The 19,037-nt window shown below is 45.4% G+C and overlaps 1 protein-coding gene across 1 annotated transcript in view; it reads left to right on the top strand.

Annotated features, from left to right (window-relative positions):
* Positions 1 to 13,053: 13,053 nt before the first annotated feature.
* The window catches only part of FGFR4 (fibroblast growth factor receptor 4), a 29,100-nt gene continuing 23,116 nt past the window's right edge, over positions 13,054 to 19,037 (top strand). The window contains exons 1-2 of the mRNA XM_042451810.1: positions 13,054 to 13,185; positions 14,784 to 14,923. Of these exons, the coding sequence (XP_042307744.1) occupies positions 14,824 to 14,923 (100 nt within the window). The 5' untranslated portion in view covers positions 13,054 to 13,185; positions 14,784 to 14,823. The remainder of the gene's footprint in view (positions 13,186 to 14,783; positions 14,924 to 19,037) is intronic.

Below are 19,037 nucleotides of genomic sequence, written 5' to 3'. Positions count from 1 at the left end.
CTGGGCAGAGGAGACAAGATGACAACCTCTGCATCCATCTCTTTCAACTTCCTCCCCCAGAGCCTCATAATCTCTCTGATATTCTGAAAGCTGTGTCCTGCAGTATCATTGGTTCCCACATGGTTCAAACGGAAAGGGTAATGGTCAGTAGACTTTACAAGTCTTGTCAGCGGCCCCTCTGTCAACATAAGTATCTTTGCCTAGGCAGACACACAACCTCCCGAGACATCTTGTCAAGCCACACAATCAAACTGCTTCTGTACCCCTCAGCAAGGAGTCCCCCACTATGACCACATGCTTCCTTCCTCAGAGGTTTAGCAGGCGACGTTGACTTTTCCCTGTGGTGGTACTTTCAGGCTCCCCTGCTCTGTCCCCGAAGTCTGTCCATGCTGCTCTTTCTCATCCTCCTTTATAAAGGAAAGAGCTTCGAATCGATTCCTTAGCTGCAAGCTCCCAGAACAATCCCTTCTTGGCCTAGTTCTCTGTGTGACATTCCTCCAGCTGTCTGCCTCCTGTGTATGGGAAGTGACCTCTGCCCCAGCAACTTCCTCTGTGTAGTACTCGTCCAAGATTGTTAGCTCCACCCTCCAGTGACTCACAGAAGCTCCACCCCCTCAACAACAAACACACTCTCCCAAGAATTTTTTTAAAAAAATTCAAACACTCACCCACTCAAAATGGCTCCCCAGAAACTGCTCTCCTTCTTTTCCCTTGCAGGGACTGAGATCAGAGATCATCATAGCTCAGCAAGTTCCCAGTTCCCAATTACAACAGAAACAACAACAACAACAACAACAACAACAACAAATGAAATGAGGCTGCTCAAATGATAAATGTTTGAAAAGAACCACGAAAAGGAAGTGAGTCAGGCCTTGGCTATAACTTCTAAGAAGAAGGAATATAATGATAGAATATGACTATAATTCTCCGAATCCTAGAACATTATACTGTCACTGCTCAGCTAAAGATGTCTTCCACCTGTCATTACATTCCTTCTTAAAAGTCACTTTCCAATGTCTGCTGTGAACTCCGTTCAATTCTGCGATTGAAAACACATTCATAGGACTAGATGCCAGAATATAGCTTAGACGGTACTTTACTCGACCCCTGTTCTATAATTCTAAATATATGGTTTTTGCACCTGACTCTGGTTGATAAAACTTAGGATTCTAATAAAAAGGAAAGTAGACTTCAAAAAGTCTGAAATCTGCCCTACTGCAGCATACCAAGAATTTTGTTCACAGGTCAGCCCTAGTCATACTCTCTCAGCCTTTGAGGAAGGCAACGGCACCCCCCCCCCTTGCCTGAACAATTTTGCCAACAAAATCATATGCTAGGTCACCATAAGTCAACAAAAAAGATAGGGAGGAAGCCCTTCTCATAGCTTTACACTGCAACATGTGGAATTCCTTCAGTTGTCCCAGAGCAGACTGAACTTTGGACTGTATGGTGGTACTTGAGGTGCAAGTCTATAGTGATGTCCACTAACCTCTGTGTCCAATTAACTAAAGCAAGGAGCTCCCAGACTATAGTTGCAATGACAGGAAATCAACAGCAAAGTGTTTACTGTGGGGGGATTAGGGTTTTTTAACCCCAGGCTCACACATTTGCCTGGGTTTTTATGACAGTCTTTAAAGGGCTCTAATGAGGGTCACAGCCACTTTATGGTGTTGCTGGCAGTGATAACACCCCAGCTAATTACAGCAGCAATTTGCAAGCAGGCTGCCTTCACCACAGGGACACTTAAATAACAGTGGGCAGGATAGAAGATAGATATACACCAGCATAAACAAGACCTTGAATCAGAGCAGAATCACATTCTCCACAAGTTGGTCAGTTTGTCACCTGCTTCTGGCAGTTCTTTCTTGGGTTGAAAAACATATTGTCTAAAGTAGCTGTGCATTAGAGCTCAACTAAAGTTAAACTGTGCTTACTCCCACAGTCTAATTTCAAAGCCAAGCCTCTGCTCTGAAAGATCAAGAAAAAGTGTCACTGGGCACATAAATGGTACATTCCATTGCCACTAACTATCTTTCTTCAGGGATTAGCAAGACAATTTTCACAGGGGCATGGGAAGAACAGGGCTGAAGATGCCAGCCACAGATGCTAACGAAACGTCAGGAATAAACTCTTCTAGAACATGGCCACATAGCCCAAAAACCCCACAAAAAACCTTACATGCCAACCATGAAAGCCTTTGACTTCACATGATGTAAAGCTTCCAAACTGTTAGAATCATAGAATTATAGAGTTGGAAGAAACCACAAGGGCCATCAAATCCAAGTTTAGCCACTTGAAATCCCTTCTAATGTGTTATTTTCTAAAGCAAAGATTACTAATTTGCTTTACTCTGATGAGGCATCAAGTGCCTGCACAATGTCAATACATGTCTGGAAGCTGTGAATGAGTTTTCACGCACACATGTAGATGCTCCAAAGGTGATTCCTCCAAAAAAATAAAGTGTACATGCATGGAAAGCATTCCTTGAACACATACAATGTTTTGGTCAGTTTGTGAAGTAATACTGTTGGGATTTTGCAGGATTCTACCATATCCTTTTCTTTGGATATCTAACCTGTATTTCTCAATGCTCAAATGGAGTGCTAGAAATCTGGGGACAGAAGGAAAATGTCATGGGAAGTCAGAATGCTTATTTGGGAGGCAATGTCTTAATTTGCCTCACCTGTCACTACACCCCTGTTATCCTCTGTCTAGGCAGGGACTATTCACTCTGGAATTAAGCAATTTTTTTTTCAAAACAAAGATTTCTTTGGGTGCATCTATACTGTAGAAATAATGCACTTTGCCACCAGTTTAAGTGCTGTGGGTACGTCCTATGGAATCCTGGGAATTGTAGATTTACAAGGTCTTTAGCTTTTTCTGCAAAGGACTGTTCTGTAGGGTGGAGCCATGGCAATTAAAATGGTATCAAACTGTGTTGTTTCTACATTGTAAATAAATGCTCCTTCTCCTGCCCCTTAGCAGATATGCACCTGCAGACTCAAGGCCATCTTCAAGAGAAAACACCAAATGAGAAAGGGGAATTCTTCTTGGAGGCTCATTACTTCTCTTGAGCATAATTGCAGTGTTGTTTGCACAGTTGTTAAGCACCAACCAATGTGCTAGTGCTGTTAACAAACAATCTGATCTGCTAGATAACTAGGCTAAGGAAATCATATCCATTCCACACACCCAAAAAGGCCTAGTTGCAGGAATGGGAGATCAGAATGTGCACTATCAGGAGCAAAGCAGAAAATCTGAAAAGAACTGAAAGGTAAGGGCCAAGTGGTAGAGCCGCCACTCTATCCATACAGATAAACTTCCATACTGAAGTTTATCACACAACATTTCCTGGTTTTCTCTAATTTAACTCTCGTTTAAATCCCGTTTGCTCGCTAGTGTGATAAAGCTCTCAGTTTGCACAAAGAGGGGAAAGAGGAGGCAGAGAGGAAAATTGCTGGAAAAGACTGTCCCTGCCAAATCTGGACAGATGAAGGGTATAAGTTTACCTCCTATTACCTGAACCCATGCTCCCTCCCATTCCTTCTGTGCTGAGACTAATAACTGAGCATGGAAATTTCACAGAGAGGCTGGGGAATCTGGCCGTCGTAGTCCCAAAGTAGGAGGCCTATGAAGATGATCAGGCTCAGAAGGGCCCCCATGTTGGTGCCAGAATGTCTGATAACAATTACAAAGTATTGTCTATATTGTATAAGTGCGTTCCATGTGTCAGGCCACTGCACTTTGAAGAGCCCAGGAAAAACCAGTGCGTAGGCTGTCAGGGAGATAACTCTCCTATCTAACACCCAAGGCTGTGGGCCATTCCTCTAAATAGTGCTTCTATTCTAGAGAAGACAGCTCCAGTGCGCACCTGATAGCTGCACATGAGCAAGAGACCCATAATATTAAAGTAATTATAGCTCCCTGCATGAATGTTTCTTTGGGAACATATGCTTTCAGAATTATGGGACAGAGCCAATGATGATGCTTGTTGTCTTCATTTTGAAGCACTGAGCTGAGGAACACCATAGACCACCCCTCCTTGGACCATTCCCACTGCACTTCCTCTGGGGGCCCCATCCCTGGGTCCCCCTGCCCTTGACCCACCCGTGGCCCTGCTCTGAGCTTCAGGGTGTCCCACCCTTTCTCTGGCCTTTGCCTGTGTGATCCTTGAGGGAAGGATGGGATTTTGGCTCTCTTTGTAGCATGCAGCGCCAGTGCCACTTGAGCGTTGGAGGCCCCTCGGAGCTGCCATAATGTTTGTTAATAATAAGAAAACGCCACTTGTGCTGAAAGGCTTTCTGTGTGTCAGACCCCCACCAAGAGAGCCTGATGCTTCCTGTGGGATCAGAGCAAAGGCAGGGATGGGATGGGGTTGCCCCCAGGGTAATGCATGTGCTTTCATGAATGCCATTTGCATAAACTGCAGGGGAATTTGCATTGTAAATGGAAGCAGCTCTGTGGCAATGAGTGCAGGGAAGGGGGAAAGATGGACAATGCGCTGGAGGAGCCCAGCTACATTGGAATGCAGAAGCCAGCCTAAGAACAAGGCCCACAAGCTTTGCTGTCCTGAAGGGAGGAAACTTCCTGAAGCAAACAAGCCCTGGAGATGAATATGAGCACATTATACGCTCCTCTGCCTCTGTTATTTCTCTGCCTAATTACACAATCCCCCTTGCGCAGGATCCATGGCTGTCAGGCAGCTGCTGCTGGTGGAGGAGCCACATCAGGGAAGCTCTTCAGGTCCCAGAAGACCAGTGGGGAGAGTGGTAAAGGAGGAGGAGGTTTGCTCTTTACAAAAAGTGTGAGCATAAATCTGCTTGAAGCAGTCAGAGCCCCCCAGAATGCTGCCCAGTGAGTGAAATGAGGCTTCCAGAGGTATCACAAGAGATGCAAGCCAAAATCATGGACTGCATCTTTTGCTTCCTTTATGTAAAGGAGCAAATGAAATCAAAGACCTCATTTGCTTGCAGTACATGAAGAATTTGGACAATTAAAAAGCTGTCTTCTGGATTTCCAATCTGTTAGGCAGCAAACCCCATTAAGGTCATTCTTTTGGACTCCAACTTTAAGGCTGCATCTACACTGCAGAATTAATGTAGTTTGACGCTACTTTAACTGTCATAGCTGAATGCTATGAAATTCTGGGATTTGCAATTTTGCGAGATATTTAGCCTTCTCTGTCAGAGAGCTGTGGTGCTACAACAAACTACAAATCCCAGCATTTCATAGGATGATGCCATGATGGTTAAAATTGTGTCAAACTGCATTAATTCCGCAGTGCGGCAGCAACCTACGAATCTACATCTGGTGGTAATACTGTCCTGCAGAGTTCTGGGAAATGTAGTTCAAATCATTTTCCACCTCTGGCTATTTTTTAAAAAGAGAGAGATATTTTAAATGCTATTTTAAAAGACACAGAGAAAAGAATTGGCCTGCTAGTGACTGTCCATATGTCAGCATGCTTTCATGTCTCAAGGTGTCTTTTTTCTTGCAGTCCCAGAGGCTTCCTCTTATTTACTCAGTGTTGGAAGAAGGACATTTACTGATAATGTGTGCTCCAAGGCATTATTATGATTTCCACATATGTTTCAAAGTTGAGCCCTTGCACTGAACAATGGACAGGTGAATCCAGAGCTAAGCCCTTTGGCCCCTTTAGAGAGGTAAATATATACTTAAGGAGGAAGGGCAAGGATGGAGTGGCCAGCTTCAGAAGAGGCAGAGAGCTAGTTTTCACACTTTGGGCCAAACATGGTTTGAAAATTGCAGTCAGAAGTCACCATTCCCCACCTCCCACCCCTGCTCTGCACCTGTTCCAACATAAAATTATACACATAGTATGTTCCTTACAATCCACTGTGTTTAGAAATGAGGGCAAACTACCTCCCCCCATCTACTATAACATGGAAGAAAAGGTTTACATGGCATGGACCAGGAATGGCATGCCTTCTACATGGCCTCGGCTTTGCTGGGGCGGGGGGGTTACAGACTAAGCAAGCCTGCAGCAAAACAACACCCATTGCAGTTTACAGCCATCAATGTGTTGCATGCTAATTTCACACAATAAATTTCCATCTTCATCGAACTGGCAAAGCTTGGACATAGTTTCATTATTATTATTATTATTACACCTCCTACAGTCTTTTTCTCTCAGAATCAGTTCTGAGAACTGAGGTCCAAAAATTGGATTACCAGTTTTTAGAGCTTAGCACTATACCCTTTCCCCCTTTAGTTAAAGAGGATGTCTAATCTCGGTAGGGAATGAAAGGGTAAAGAGAAAAAGCTTTAATAACTGCAAAGCTCATATGCAAAGTAATCTGTTGTTGTTGTTGTTGTTATATTTATATCCCACCCTTTTCCCAAAACTGGAACTCAGAGCAGCTTACAAGATTAAGAACAGTACTATTTCAAAAATTACATTAAACAGAATTAAATTATTACAATATTAAAACAGATCTTGTAGCACTTCTGAGACTATGGGGCTGTACAGACAGTCCCTAAGAGGCGGCGGGATGCTGTCCCTTTCCTAGCTGGATCGGGGCTGCAGCAACTGCACACCGCAGCCCCAATCTGCCTTTCTATGGCACATTTTGCACCATGGAAAGGGCACCATAGCTGCCGCCTCCGTGGCTTTTCAGTGCTCCTTTGGCACTGTGTCATCTGGATGCTGCGCCAGAAGAGTGTCATGACACTGCCCGCCATGCGGTGGGGTGTACAGCATCACACTGGGATGGGGGTGGAGTCGGGCCATATGTCGATACTGGCCTTTATTGCTGATCTGTACACCCTCTAACTGAGCAAAAGATGCTGTAGCATAAGCTTTCATAGGCTTCAGATGCATAGAAGTAGACCCAGTTATGCTACAGTGTCTTTTGCTCAATCCCAAAGGTGCTGCAAGATCCCTTTGCACACTGATATTACAGACTAACAAGGCTGTGGCTCTGAATTTTGCTCCTAGCCTCAGACCACCACCACTCTTCAAACAAATGCCAATGTTTAGCTAGAGATAAGCGTGGATTCCCCCTTCCTCATGCCCCATAGGTAAAAGTATTGTGCCAGTATGTTTACATTTGAAAAGAACACAAGAAAGGCTTATTCTCTTTATTAGAAGAACCACCAGCAAGAAGGGGGCCCTGAAGCTCCAAGGGGTGGGGTGTGGGGTTAGGATGGGACAAGTCCATCCTACCAAGCCCAAAGGAAACAGTTACCTGGGGCACAAGGAGCCACAGCTAATCCCCCACTCTGGGAGCCTATTCATATGGAGGGCTTTCTTTGTCTCAAAGGAAGATGAGCCACAGATGAGGAAGAATAGCTGGGAACAGAGTGAAGAGGGCCTAGTTCCTTTGGAATGTGAGATTGTTTGGAAGGTTTCATCAGCAGTTTCAATAGCCCCTGCTTGGTATGGAAAGCTAGATTGGCTCCTGCCCATTGATTTTGCTATCTCTGGGCCAATCCTCTTGTTAACTTTTCCATGACAAACTGGTCATATGTGCCTTGCCTGTCAAACTCCCAGTTGCATCCATCTGCAGTCCCTTCCTTCCTAGGGCCCATTTATCATGGCCAGGAGATACCATGGCCAGGCTAAGTGGCCAGGATAGCAAAGAGCATCCTGGCAATTGACTCCAAAGGATGCTTGCTGTAGTTATTCTGGAAGTTATCATATGTTGCTACTGGCCAGGTCAGTTGCTTTTCATATTTGTTTTGGAGTACAATTCCTATCATCCCCAGACAACTGGAAGCCACCAAATTGAGTAAAACTGGGCTACATGATTTCTTAGAATCACAGAATCATAGAGTTGGAAGGGACAACCAGAGTAATCTAATCATCCCATGCAGGAATGTGTTTGTGTGAGTGTGCCTTCAAATCGCCTGCTGATTTAGGTGAATTTCATAGGATTTTCTTAGATAAGGAATATTCACAGGTGGTTTGCTAATTCCCACCTCTGAAATATAGCCTACACAGCACCTGGTTTTTATTTGGCAGCCCCATGCAAATATTAACCAGAGCTCCTACTTAGCTTCCAAAATCAGACAGGATCGGGTGCCTTTACGTATTTAGGAGTATACAATTAAAATACTCTTGAAAGACGGTCCTTGTGGTCTCTTCCGAATCTTGGGAAAGATTTTGGGATTGTTTTGGGCAACAGCTCCAAAACAAACCCCTCAAAGGTACGTTTCCAAACTCAGCTGCTTTCTAAGTCCACTCAAGTTGTTCTTGTCCAGCTAAAGCCTTGACAGGATAAATAAAAATGGATGGCTTATTGTTTGGCTGGAAGAGTGATGAGGTAAAAATTCCTGGGAGTGGATAACCCTCCTCACATTGTGATAACCTGCACAGACAACTTGGCTCCTCCAAATACTTCCCTGTGTGATTGAGCCTCAGGGAAGGCCTCTGTGGCTCTTTTCCTTTTCAAAAAGGGGATGGGGAGGTTACCATCTTCACACTCTCCCTCTCCCCAGAAAGAGATTTAACTCCCTGTTTTTATTAGACACAGCCATTTTCATAGAACTTGAGGATAAAAAGTGTTTCCAGAGAGGAATGGCCCTGTTAATTTATGGTTGCAAAACCAACCAAGGTTCTTGTGATACCTTGAAACTAGCTTCTTTAATCTGGTGTCCTCCCGAAGGGCTGGACTCCTTTTGAAATTAAGGATGGTTCTGGGGCTCTGGGATTTAAAACACAAGCACTGGTTTCACTGCTGCAGGGAATTGTGAAGCGCAGCGTTTTGCAATTCCTGCTTCATAATTCCCTACAGCAGTGAAGCCAGTGCTTGTGATTCAAGTCCTAGAGCCCCAGGATATAAGACCTCTTTCTTTTCCATGCACAGTGATACAAAGACTGAAGGGCCCTTTCACTACAGTATTTTGAAATGAAATGAAAATTTATTTATATCCCGCCTCTTCCGTTTTGAAGATTGAGGCGGGTAACAGCACAATTAAACAATATACAAAAATAAGCAATAAAACCCACCAAATCCCCTCGCTAACCCTCCCTCCCAAATTTAAAATCACATATTAGAGCACAATTAAAATACATAGCAATACATCAAAATTATTACACAATTTGTGACTGAGAAAGATGGTAGGGAGGATGGATTCAATCGATTCTGGACATTTTCAGTCTGGGTAGGCCTGCCAGAAGAGAAGAGTTTTAGTCGCCATTTTGAGAAGAGTGCCTTTAAGGTATTTAGGAATACACACTTAACATATTCCTGAAAGATGGTCCTTGTAATACACTACCTTCCTGAAGTTCACCTGAAATTCACACTTTCTCCTCTAATAAAGCCAGCCTCAGTTGTGCCTATCAGCCTTCCTTAATCTGCACACACATAGAGTCTCATGTTTTGGATTAGAATTCCTGTCATCTCCTATCAGTATGGCCCTGCTCTGTTTCTTAAGAAATTTGGTTCAGCACATCTGGAATGCTGGTGTATATTATTATTATTATTATTATTATTATTATTATTATTTGTATCCCTCTTTATCCCCCCAAAACTGGGACTCAGAGCAGTTTACAGTTTAAAAGAACAGCACAATTAAAAGCATACAAAAGTGATATATTGAAATAGAATATATATTAGCTGTGGGTAATTGAAAGACATTCTGTGCATGCTCTGAGACACATTCTCCTCCCCTTTGTTCCCAGACACTGTATTTTTTTCCAGTGCTAATCTCTGCATTAAAGTCACATCTGGATACCTCTCCCCCACCACCATAACTTCCCAACCATTATTCTATGCCTAGAATTCCTAGCTGGGTTTACAGAGGGTCTTGCAGAAAGAATCAGTTAGCTGTGTCCATCTGCAGCTGTCAGAATACAGATTAACCATTTGCCTCCCAGCTCCTGCAGCTGCTTCTAACTACACGTTCCCATAATGATTTTTGGTGTACATTTGAGACAAGTCATCTGTGACAAGTCCTCCCATTAAGCTAATTGAGGCAGTTATCTGGGCTCCCCTTTATCCAGTGTTCAAAGACATGTTGGCCTCCCAACTTCCGAGTGGGGGGGGGGAACTTCTGAACCTGTGTGTGCATGTATGTGTGCACACGCATGCACACATGCCTTGTGTCTACCTCTGCAGCTGAGATTATGTTTAGAAGTTCATCTTGGAAAGTTACTTTTTAAAAGGATTGAATACAATGGCATGCTGAAGGCATCCATAATGGAGCACTGATAGTTAAGATGCTCTGGGAGCTGCAGCACTATCACAACCACTGCTTACATATGGATGGCTCCAGCATGTCATTGCATTCAGTTCTCTTAAAATTAACTTTTTAGCCTCTTTTGGAAATTTCACAGGCAGCATACAATGCAAATGGTAGATCATTAATTTACCACCTGGAATTAATGAATGAGCCAGTGAAGATAATCCAAGCTATTGTATTCCTCTTCACCATGTATAGATGTGAGAGCTGAAGAAAGCCAGTAGAAATAAAATAAACTCATTTGAGATGTGGTGCTGGAGAAGAGTGCTGAGGACCCCATAGACAGCCAAAAAGACAAATGAATGGGTCCTAGAACATCTCTCTAGAACTCTCCCTAGAAACCAGGATGATGAATACTGAGGCTGTCTTATTTTGGCCCCATAAAAAGAAGGTGCAACTCACTGGAAAAGACAACAATGCTAAGAAAGGTAGAGAGCAGCAGAAAGTGAGGAAGAATGCACACCAGATGGTTAGACTCAGTCAGGAAGGCCATGAGCCTGAAACTGCAAGACCTGAGCAGAGCAGTTGAGGACAGGGAGACGTGGAGCTGTCACATCTACAGGGTCACCATTTGTTGAGGATGAGGACAACTTGGGGGCAGTTAATAACAACTTTGCTCAAAGGGATCTTGTGGACATGGTGTAGTTTTTGGAGTGTTGGACTAGGCCTCTGGGAGACCATAATTTCAATCCTTGCTCAGCCATGGAACTTAACTTGCTGACCTCGGGCAAATTGCACTCTCTCACTCGCACAGGAAGGCAATGGTAAACACTCTCTGAACAATTCTTGCCAAGAAAACGCTAGGATTTTGTGGTTAGCTATCTTTGAGTTAACCTCGACTCACAGCAAACCTGTGGATGAGGCATCTCCAAGCCTGCTATCCTCCACCTCTCTGCTCTGGTCCTGTAGGCTCAGGCCCATGGTCTCCCTGCTTGAGTCTCTCCATCTGGCATGCAGTCTTCTTCTCTTTCTACTGCCCTCTACTTTCCACAGCATCACTGTGTTTTCTGATGGGTCTTGGCTTATCATGATATGGCCAAAGTTCAAAGTACAAAATTGGGGGTTTATCACATGGAGGGCAAATTGCTAAAATCCTGTGCAGAAACAGGATTTTAAAATTCGAGTGTTGTTTGTCAGATGTGTTGGCGTGAAAGAGAAATAACGCAAAAATAATCCAAACGGAAAGCTCCTTTGTACTTTTGGAATTTAGTGAAAGTAAAAAGGAGCTGGTTCTGACGGGTTATTTTAGTTTTATTTCTCTTTCATGCAAACATTGTTTGAAACACATCCCACAAATGTGGGGGTTTTTTTTCAACTTTCTATTTGGGTTAACTCTGAATGTTGTCTGAAAAACAACACACAAAAATGGGTTGTTTTCAGTTTAAAATTAGTTTCTGCATGGGATTTGTCCCGTGTGATAATTTGTCCTGTCATCTTGGCTTCCAGGGAGCATCCATGCTTGATTTGTTCTAGGATCCATTTTGGGCTGTCCATGGTATCCTCAGCGCTCTTCTATGAAAGTCACTGTAGTGGCGCTGAGGGTCCAGAATGACCAAAATGTTCATAGAATTTTGTCTAAGCATATCTTGCAGCAGCAGGAGAGCCTGTGCCGCATAGTGGTCTCAGTGTTGGAGGCCAGGGTTGGATTCTCAGCTCAGCCATAAAGTCTGCTGGGGGGCCTTGGGCAAGTCACACTCTCTCAGGTTCAGGAGAAGGCCATGGCAAACCTCTGAAGAAGACGTTTGGCCAAGAAAACGTCAGGATAGAGCCCCCTTAGGGTTGCCATAAGTTGGAAAAGATGTGAAGGCACACAACACATCCATCATGCAGCAGGGAGTTCCACGGGGCAGGAGCCTCTTTGTGCCATGCTTTCTAACAGAGAACCATCCCCACAGCCCTCTCAGACACAGCCCTTTCCCTTCCCATCCCCAGTTATTATAACTCTAGTTTTGGGTGGGGTTTTTGGGCTATGTTCTGGAGGTTTATTCTTGACGTTTCGCCAACATCTGTGGCTGGCATCCTCCAAGAAGGTTGGCACTCTCTTCCATGCCAGCATTCTCTAAAGACGACAGCCACAGCTGCTGGTGAAACATGGGGAACAAACTCTTCCAGAACATGGCCACAGAGCCTGGAAAACCAAGAACAAAAAAACTATGGAGGCTGGCCACGAAAGCCTTCCACTTCGTGTTATAATGCCCCCCCCCTTTCTCTCCTGATAGGTTTGTAAGATCTTCCCTGATGAAGAAGACAGTGGAGGATGGAAAGCTTGCAAGAAGTCTCTTGTGCATTTCGGTGGGCCAATAAAGGTCTCAGTGGTGGATTTTTCCTTGTGGTTTGGATTCGTTAAGTGGCCAAGACAGCTACCCCTGATCATAGCATCCCCATCATCTGGGTGAAGCTCCCCATCTCCTTTGCCCCTCTCTCTCCCCATCAGCCTGGCTTGGAGCTCTCCAGGTTCTCTCTCTCTCTCTCTCTCTCTCTCTCTCTCTCTCGGGCTGAATCCCCTTGGGCCGGGACTGGAGCCTTTGGCTATTAAGGGGGCCGGGGGAGGAGGGCAGGGCTCTCTGCTGGGGCCCGTGTCCCCGCCCCTCTCTGGCCATGGCCTGCCTCTCTCTTTCCGGCCCCTTCTTGGCTGCCAGGGGCCGGGCTGGGCTTGTAACCCGAGAGCTTGGGCTACAAAGACCCCGCGCCTGCAGCCCCGTCGGGAAGGACACAGGAGGCGCCGCCGCCGCCGAGGGACGGGCCCGGCTCCCTCTCTCTTTCCCTTCGCTGCCAGCAGCCCGATCCCGGCTGGGAACCTCTTCCCAGGGCTGCCCTTCGCCTTCGCCTTCCTTGCTTCTCCCCATTTCGTCGGGATTTCTTTGCCTTTGGTCCCCGGGAGCCTTGGAGGAGCATCCCTTCTTTGGAGCCCAAGCAGGATGGAGCCGCTGCCGGGCGGAGTTGGCGGGACCCATCGGGGCTGAGCAGGAGCAGGAGCAGGTGAGGGGGGCTGCTGCTTCTTCCCTGGCCCCCCCCCCCGGGCCCCGGGGCTGGCTCTGTGGACCCCTCCCTCCCTCCCTGCCAGCCAGCCAGGCGTTGCCGGGCCAAGGGCGACCCCGGAGGGACTGGGAGCAAAGGCTGCAGCCCTGCCCGAGCCTTCGCTTCTCTGGGCTTTCTGGAGCCCCCGGGGTTAAAGATTAAGCTGCCTCTGGGCGGGAAGAGGGCTTTCTTCCCCTCCGCTTCTGGAGCATCCACACGAGGGGAAATAACCCGGTTTGACACCGCTTTCGCCTCCATGGCTCCATGCGCTGGAATTCTGCGGTTTGTAATTGTAATTTGTAATTGCAAACCCCAGAACTCCGGCGCATGGAGCCACAGTTGTCAAACCGGGTTATTTCCCCCGTGTGGAGGCAGCCAGCCAGGCCTTCTCCCCCTCCGATCCCGGCGCTGTCTTCCCACCTCCTTTCCCCCGGAGGCCCCCTTGGACGAGCCCCCGGCGAGGCCCCCCCCCCATCCCCCGGGCGAACCCCCTTTTCTCCCTCTCCTCTTTCGGGACTGCCCTGGGGCACCCCCAGAGATTGCCACCCAAAGAGATGGGTGCGGAAGCTGAAGGGCAGCCCTGATCCTCTCCCACTTTGGGGTGGATTTAGACAGGGAGGGTTCCCAAAGGCCATCCTGTGAGCCAAGGGTTGTTTGTTTGTTTGTTGCGTGCCTCCAAGTGGTTCCCCACTTATGACCACCCTAAGGCAATCCTATCCTGGGGTTTTCTTGGCAAGATTTGTTCAGAGGAGGTTCGCCATTGCCACCCCCTGAGGCTGAGAGAGTGTGACCTCTTGCCCAAGGTCACCCAGTGGGGTTAGAGCCCCCTTTAAGCTCGTTTGAGGGACCTGAGGCCTAATGGGCTAGAGCAGTCATTCTCAGGCTTTTCAACCTGAGGCGCCAGCAGTTATTTCCCCCATTATGCCAGGGACTAGCATCATAAGGTTGCCCATGGTTTCTTTCTTTCCTGGGAACTCTCCAGGGGCTGGCAGCCCATGGCTCAGGGATTGGCACCACTCCCAGGAGCGCCACTTTGAGAACCACTGTTTTAGAACATTGGTTCCCAAAATGTGTTCCTCTAAAGGCGTTGGACTCCCAGGGAGGCTAATCCTTGGAGGAGGACCACAGGTTGAGAAGTGCTGGTCTAGAGCTTGGAATGAATCTTCAGCCTCCAGAGGCGTCCAAGCGGTTCTCAAAAAGAGAGTGGTAAAACCTCAAGGACTGCAGATCATGTGCTTCTCGAGAAGCAAATTTGCTTCCCTATTAGCCTTTCTCAGACCATGGGCAGAACCTTTCTCTTCTTCTTGGGCTGTCACACAGTACCTGGGATTGATTAGCAATTCTATCCTAAATTCAAAACCCCTGATGGCCCTTTCCTTCCTATAGTGGCTACAGGACCCAATAAATAGGCTCTTCTTATGCTCTCCTGCACCCCTGCCGACTGGGATCACTGGGAGTTGTAGGTGGGTATGGATATAGAAAATGGGGTTCATCATGTGTCAAGAGGGAAAAACCCAGAGTGCAAAGGCATGACCATCTCTTTCCTCTCTTTGCTCCAGGGTGTTACGGTCCTACTGGGAGTCAAGAAGAAGCAGCAGGATGACAGCCCCACTGTGTGGCCTTCTGAGGCTCCTGGCAGTGGTGGTGACCACATGCGCTTGGCCAGCAGCTGCTTCCATGGGAGGAACCACAGAACCGGGTGAGAGTCAAGAGGAGAGAAGGCTTTGTTGTTGGGGGAGGCAGGATGGCCAGCCTTTCATAGCCTGGTGTCCACCAGATGGTTGGATGACAATTCCAACCATCCCATTGTAGTCCAACACATCTGGAGGACAGTAAGTTGTGGGAAAGCCAGGTTAGCAGTGTGCTTGGCTCGAAAGGCTAGGAGGCCAGATAGCAAGGGTCTATGACTTCTCAGTTTGTGGAGCCTCTTTTTCAGCATTGTAGGGGCTGGATGAAATTTATGGCACTTCTTATGACAATATTACAGAGCCATATTATACCCCTTAGGAAAAGCTGAGAAAAATGTGGTCTCCCCAGTGTTCTTGGAGTGCAGCTCCCATCCACCTTAATTAGCATAGCCAATGGTGAGGGATGAGGGGAGCAGTAGTTCAGCAACATCTGAACAGTGACATTGCTGCGGTAGTGCTTTGGTGTCTTGTAAGCCAATTCTGTTCTTACCTGCTAATGTGGGGTGGGAATCATAGAAAGGACATATAAGTGCCAGAAGCCCTAGTCAGTGGTGCAGCATGCAAGGAGTTGCAGTCCAGCAATTCCTGGAGGCCACAAGATTCCCAGCTCTGTGATAATGCAATGATATCTCATGCATGTGAACAGCACATTTTGCCATATAATGATGTGTATACGGCTGCCATCAGTACAGAATCAAAGAACTGTTCATAGTAATGCTGTCTGCTTTTTCCCTTCTCAGTCTCTTGGGTGCAGAGTACACAAGCAATATGGTGATGATGGCTTTTGAGTGGAAAGTACACACTTGGAGGCAGTGCTTGTGCTGGCAGAAGGGATATCACATGCAGTGTAGCATAAGGTAGCTTGGGATCTGCTGGCAGAATAGTAGAAGATTTGTAGTAGATCACCAAGTACTCCTGGTTTTCAATATATAGCCCCCGAGTCAAACAGAAGCTATTACACAGGTTAACAATAATTAAATGCAGATTTCCTCCACATACAGATTTCTTTCAGACATCTCTGCCAGAAACATTGGCTGAAGTAACCAGTCTGTGAGCAAGAGGTTGATCAAGCCTAATTTCTCCCTGTCTGTTAGGGGAACTTAAGTTGGATCTGAAGTTCCCCTACTTGGATCTGGTTTTCAGTTTCTTTCTTGACTGTCTCATTCATCACTTAATTTTGCTGATAAAAATTTGAATTAAACAACCTAGAGCAGTACTGCAGAATGGAACTAAGTATGTTTCAGCCAAGTGGGCACCTTGTGTGAAAGGAGTATAGTGTGACTTTAGTGAAGCATCTGCAATAGCTCTGTTTATGGAGCCATTGCTGTGGAGCCAGAAAATGTGCAAAAATAAGAAACACTGGACCTTGTTATAAATGCAAACTTTGGCATCTGAGATTTTGCATGTATTATATGACCCAAATGATCTGTTGTTTTATGCTTGGCCCCACTCAGTAAAATAATTTGCCAGGGTTGCTGATACTTTTCTGTAGTTTTGTACTTCCAGGATTCCTTGGCAGAGTGAGGGTCACATTGACATGCCAGGTGCTTGGCACCATCACTCATGCCTGAGAAAAGACATTTCTTCCCTGATTGGCCCATCCACTGAACAGATGGGATATTTGTGATTTGTGCCAACCAGCTGCCTCTGTGCCCCTGCTCTGATATCACATCTCCCTAATCATTGTAATTCACTGTCATCACCTCTCCAAGTGGTGATCTGTTTGAATCAACTAAACAAGAGGATATATGTATGCTGTAATTGGCATATAGCTTGCTCTCTGTAATCTCCTTTGGGGAAGCACTGTGCATAACAGACTGGAAAAGTTCCTTTTTTGAGCTATGACTCCTAGAATCTTTTAGCCAGTGGTCATGCTGGCAAGGAGATTCTGGGAGTCATAGTTCTAGAAGTCACTCTGTCCAAGCATTGCATGCTTAAGAGAAACTGTTAGGGAGTGAGGCTGAAGTTCTGGACCACTACAGAGGGCTTCAGATGTGTATTTTTTAATCAAGTATCTTGAAGACAAAGGTTCCTTGAACATTGTTGGTGGCTGAAAATTAAAAAGAAAAGTCTGACTGAATGTCAGAAGGGTTGCTGAATTGTTTACAAACTATGGCCTAAATCCAAAATGTCAGTCCCACTAAGAACAGAGCCACTGAATCAATGAAACACACATAAGTAATGACTATTTACCAAAGTCCCTTTGATTTAGTTGATCTGCACTAATTATGATTAACTTTGGACATAGGCCTCTGCTTGGAGTTTTGCTGAGTCTGCTGACATGGGATGCACCAGTGCTTAGAGATTTATTCCTTGTGGAAGGCTTTAGATATTTACACAGCATTGATTCTGCTTGTCAGAATATATTACAAGCTGATAGTTTGGCTGGAGATGCTTCACACAGCCCAGAGATTAGGATGTTTTCAGGCAAGAGAACTGGGTTTTTTACTGTCCTCATGGTAACTGAATACCACAGGTCTCGCTCAGTATTTGGAAGGATCTCTTTAATGTGTGTATATGTGTCTTCAAGTTGTCTGTTGACTTATGGTGACTCCATGAATTTCATGGAATATTCTTAAGCAAGGAATTCTCAGAGGTGGTTTTGCCGGTTCTGTTCTCAGGAATAAAGGCTACAGCACCTGGTATTTCTTTGGCAGTCTCCCATCCAAGTACCAACCAAGTACTAACTTGCTTAGCTTCCGAGATCAGATGGGATTTGGTACCTTTAATCTAGAAATCATTTAGTGTAAATTGGACCAAGGATAGAGAAAGGATGACAATTTTGGCAAGTTGGTGTTTCACCTGTAGCAAACTGTGGCATCTGAATAGTCTTTTCCAACTTCAGAAATGCCACTCAGGAAACAGCTGCTTCTTGGCTAGTGAGGCTCCCCTTCGGACAAGATTCATATGCTTTCCCAAAGGTGGAGACTTTCTTCGCATTCACTTAACTTGATTTTCTCAGACTGAAGCCACTGAGATACTGGCAGTGATTTAAAGTGTTTCAGCTATAAGGAACATATAAATAAATAATAAATAAAACTTATTTGTACCTTGCTTTTTGTTAAAACAATCAAAGTGGCTTACAATGTTAAAAATGATAAATCAATATATACAAAGTATTCCCTCCTTAAAAAAGAATTTAAAAATTTAGGATTAAAACTACATACGTAATACATAAAACAGTTAAAACAATAACGGTGGGCAGAGTCATTATGTGGGGGAATCATTACATTTTAAATTGCAAAATAGAGATTAGAAAATCCAAGTGTCAAAATACATACAAAAATAAAACTTGGTCACATCTAAAAGTTCATATAAAATTAAGACAAGAGCTAAGAGTTAAAACATTACATGGCCTAGTAGTTTATTTTGGGAAGGCCTGCCGGAAGAGATCTGTCTTGACAGCTTTCTTGAAGCTGTCTAGGTTGGTAATTTGGTAATATCCATCCTTGTACAGGTTCTTAGAATCAAGACTAAATGCTGGCAAGCATATTGACCATCAAGCTAGCAGCATTTGTGAAGGAGACATCCATAGCTGATTCAATTTTTCTCAGTCTCACTACATTACACAGAAGTACAACTAAATTGGGAATAGATTCTTCCGCCTTTTAAAAAATCCCTGTTATACACCATCTGGCCAATTTCTCATACTGCTAAATATCATGAAAGGGAAGCAAATGGCTAATTAATTCAATTCTCATTGTACTTTTACTCTCAAGGAGAGATCTTTGTGGGGTTTTGTTTTGCTTCAGGAGCCAGAGTAACTTGCCTCAGGAGCCATTTGAGGGAATTATGTTCCATGGCTGGAGAATGGGGCACCGTGTTCTGCCTCAAGCAGCAAAATCTCTTGGGTCAACCATGGACGTTGGGGTGGGAGGAAGAATGATTTTGATTTTTCTGCTCCCCACATGGTTTCTAGAAAGTTGTCTTCCATGGGTGGAGATTGAGGGTGAACAGGGGAGAGCATCCAGAGCCAAAAAAGAGCCTCTCTGCCAGCAACTCCATTCTAATGGTAATGGCCTCTTTGGCAGTTTCCTGTCTGAAGCCAAAGGCATGCTGGCAGAAGGCTTCTGAGAGCTGTAATGCCCCCCCCCCCCCATAACTTTTGTGATTCCTAAAAGACAA

This window comes from Sceloporus undulatus, chromosome 2, assembly GCF_019175285.1.
Source record: "Sceloporus undulatus isolate JIND9_A2432 ecotype Alabama chromosome 2, SceUnd_v1.1, whole genome shotgun sequence".
NCBI classification, from domain to species: domain Eukaryota; kingdom Metazoa; phylum Chordata; class Lepidosauria; order Squamata; family Phrynosomatidae; genus Sceloporus; species Sceloporus undulatus.
This window is presented reverse-complemented; position numbering and strand designations above follow the sequence as displayed.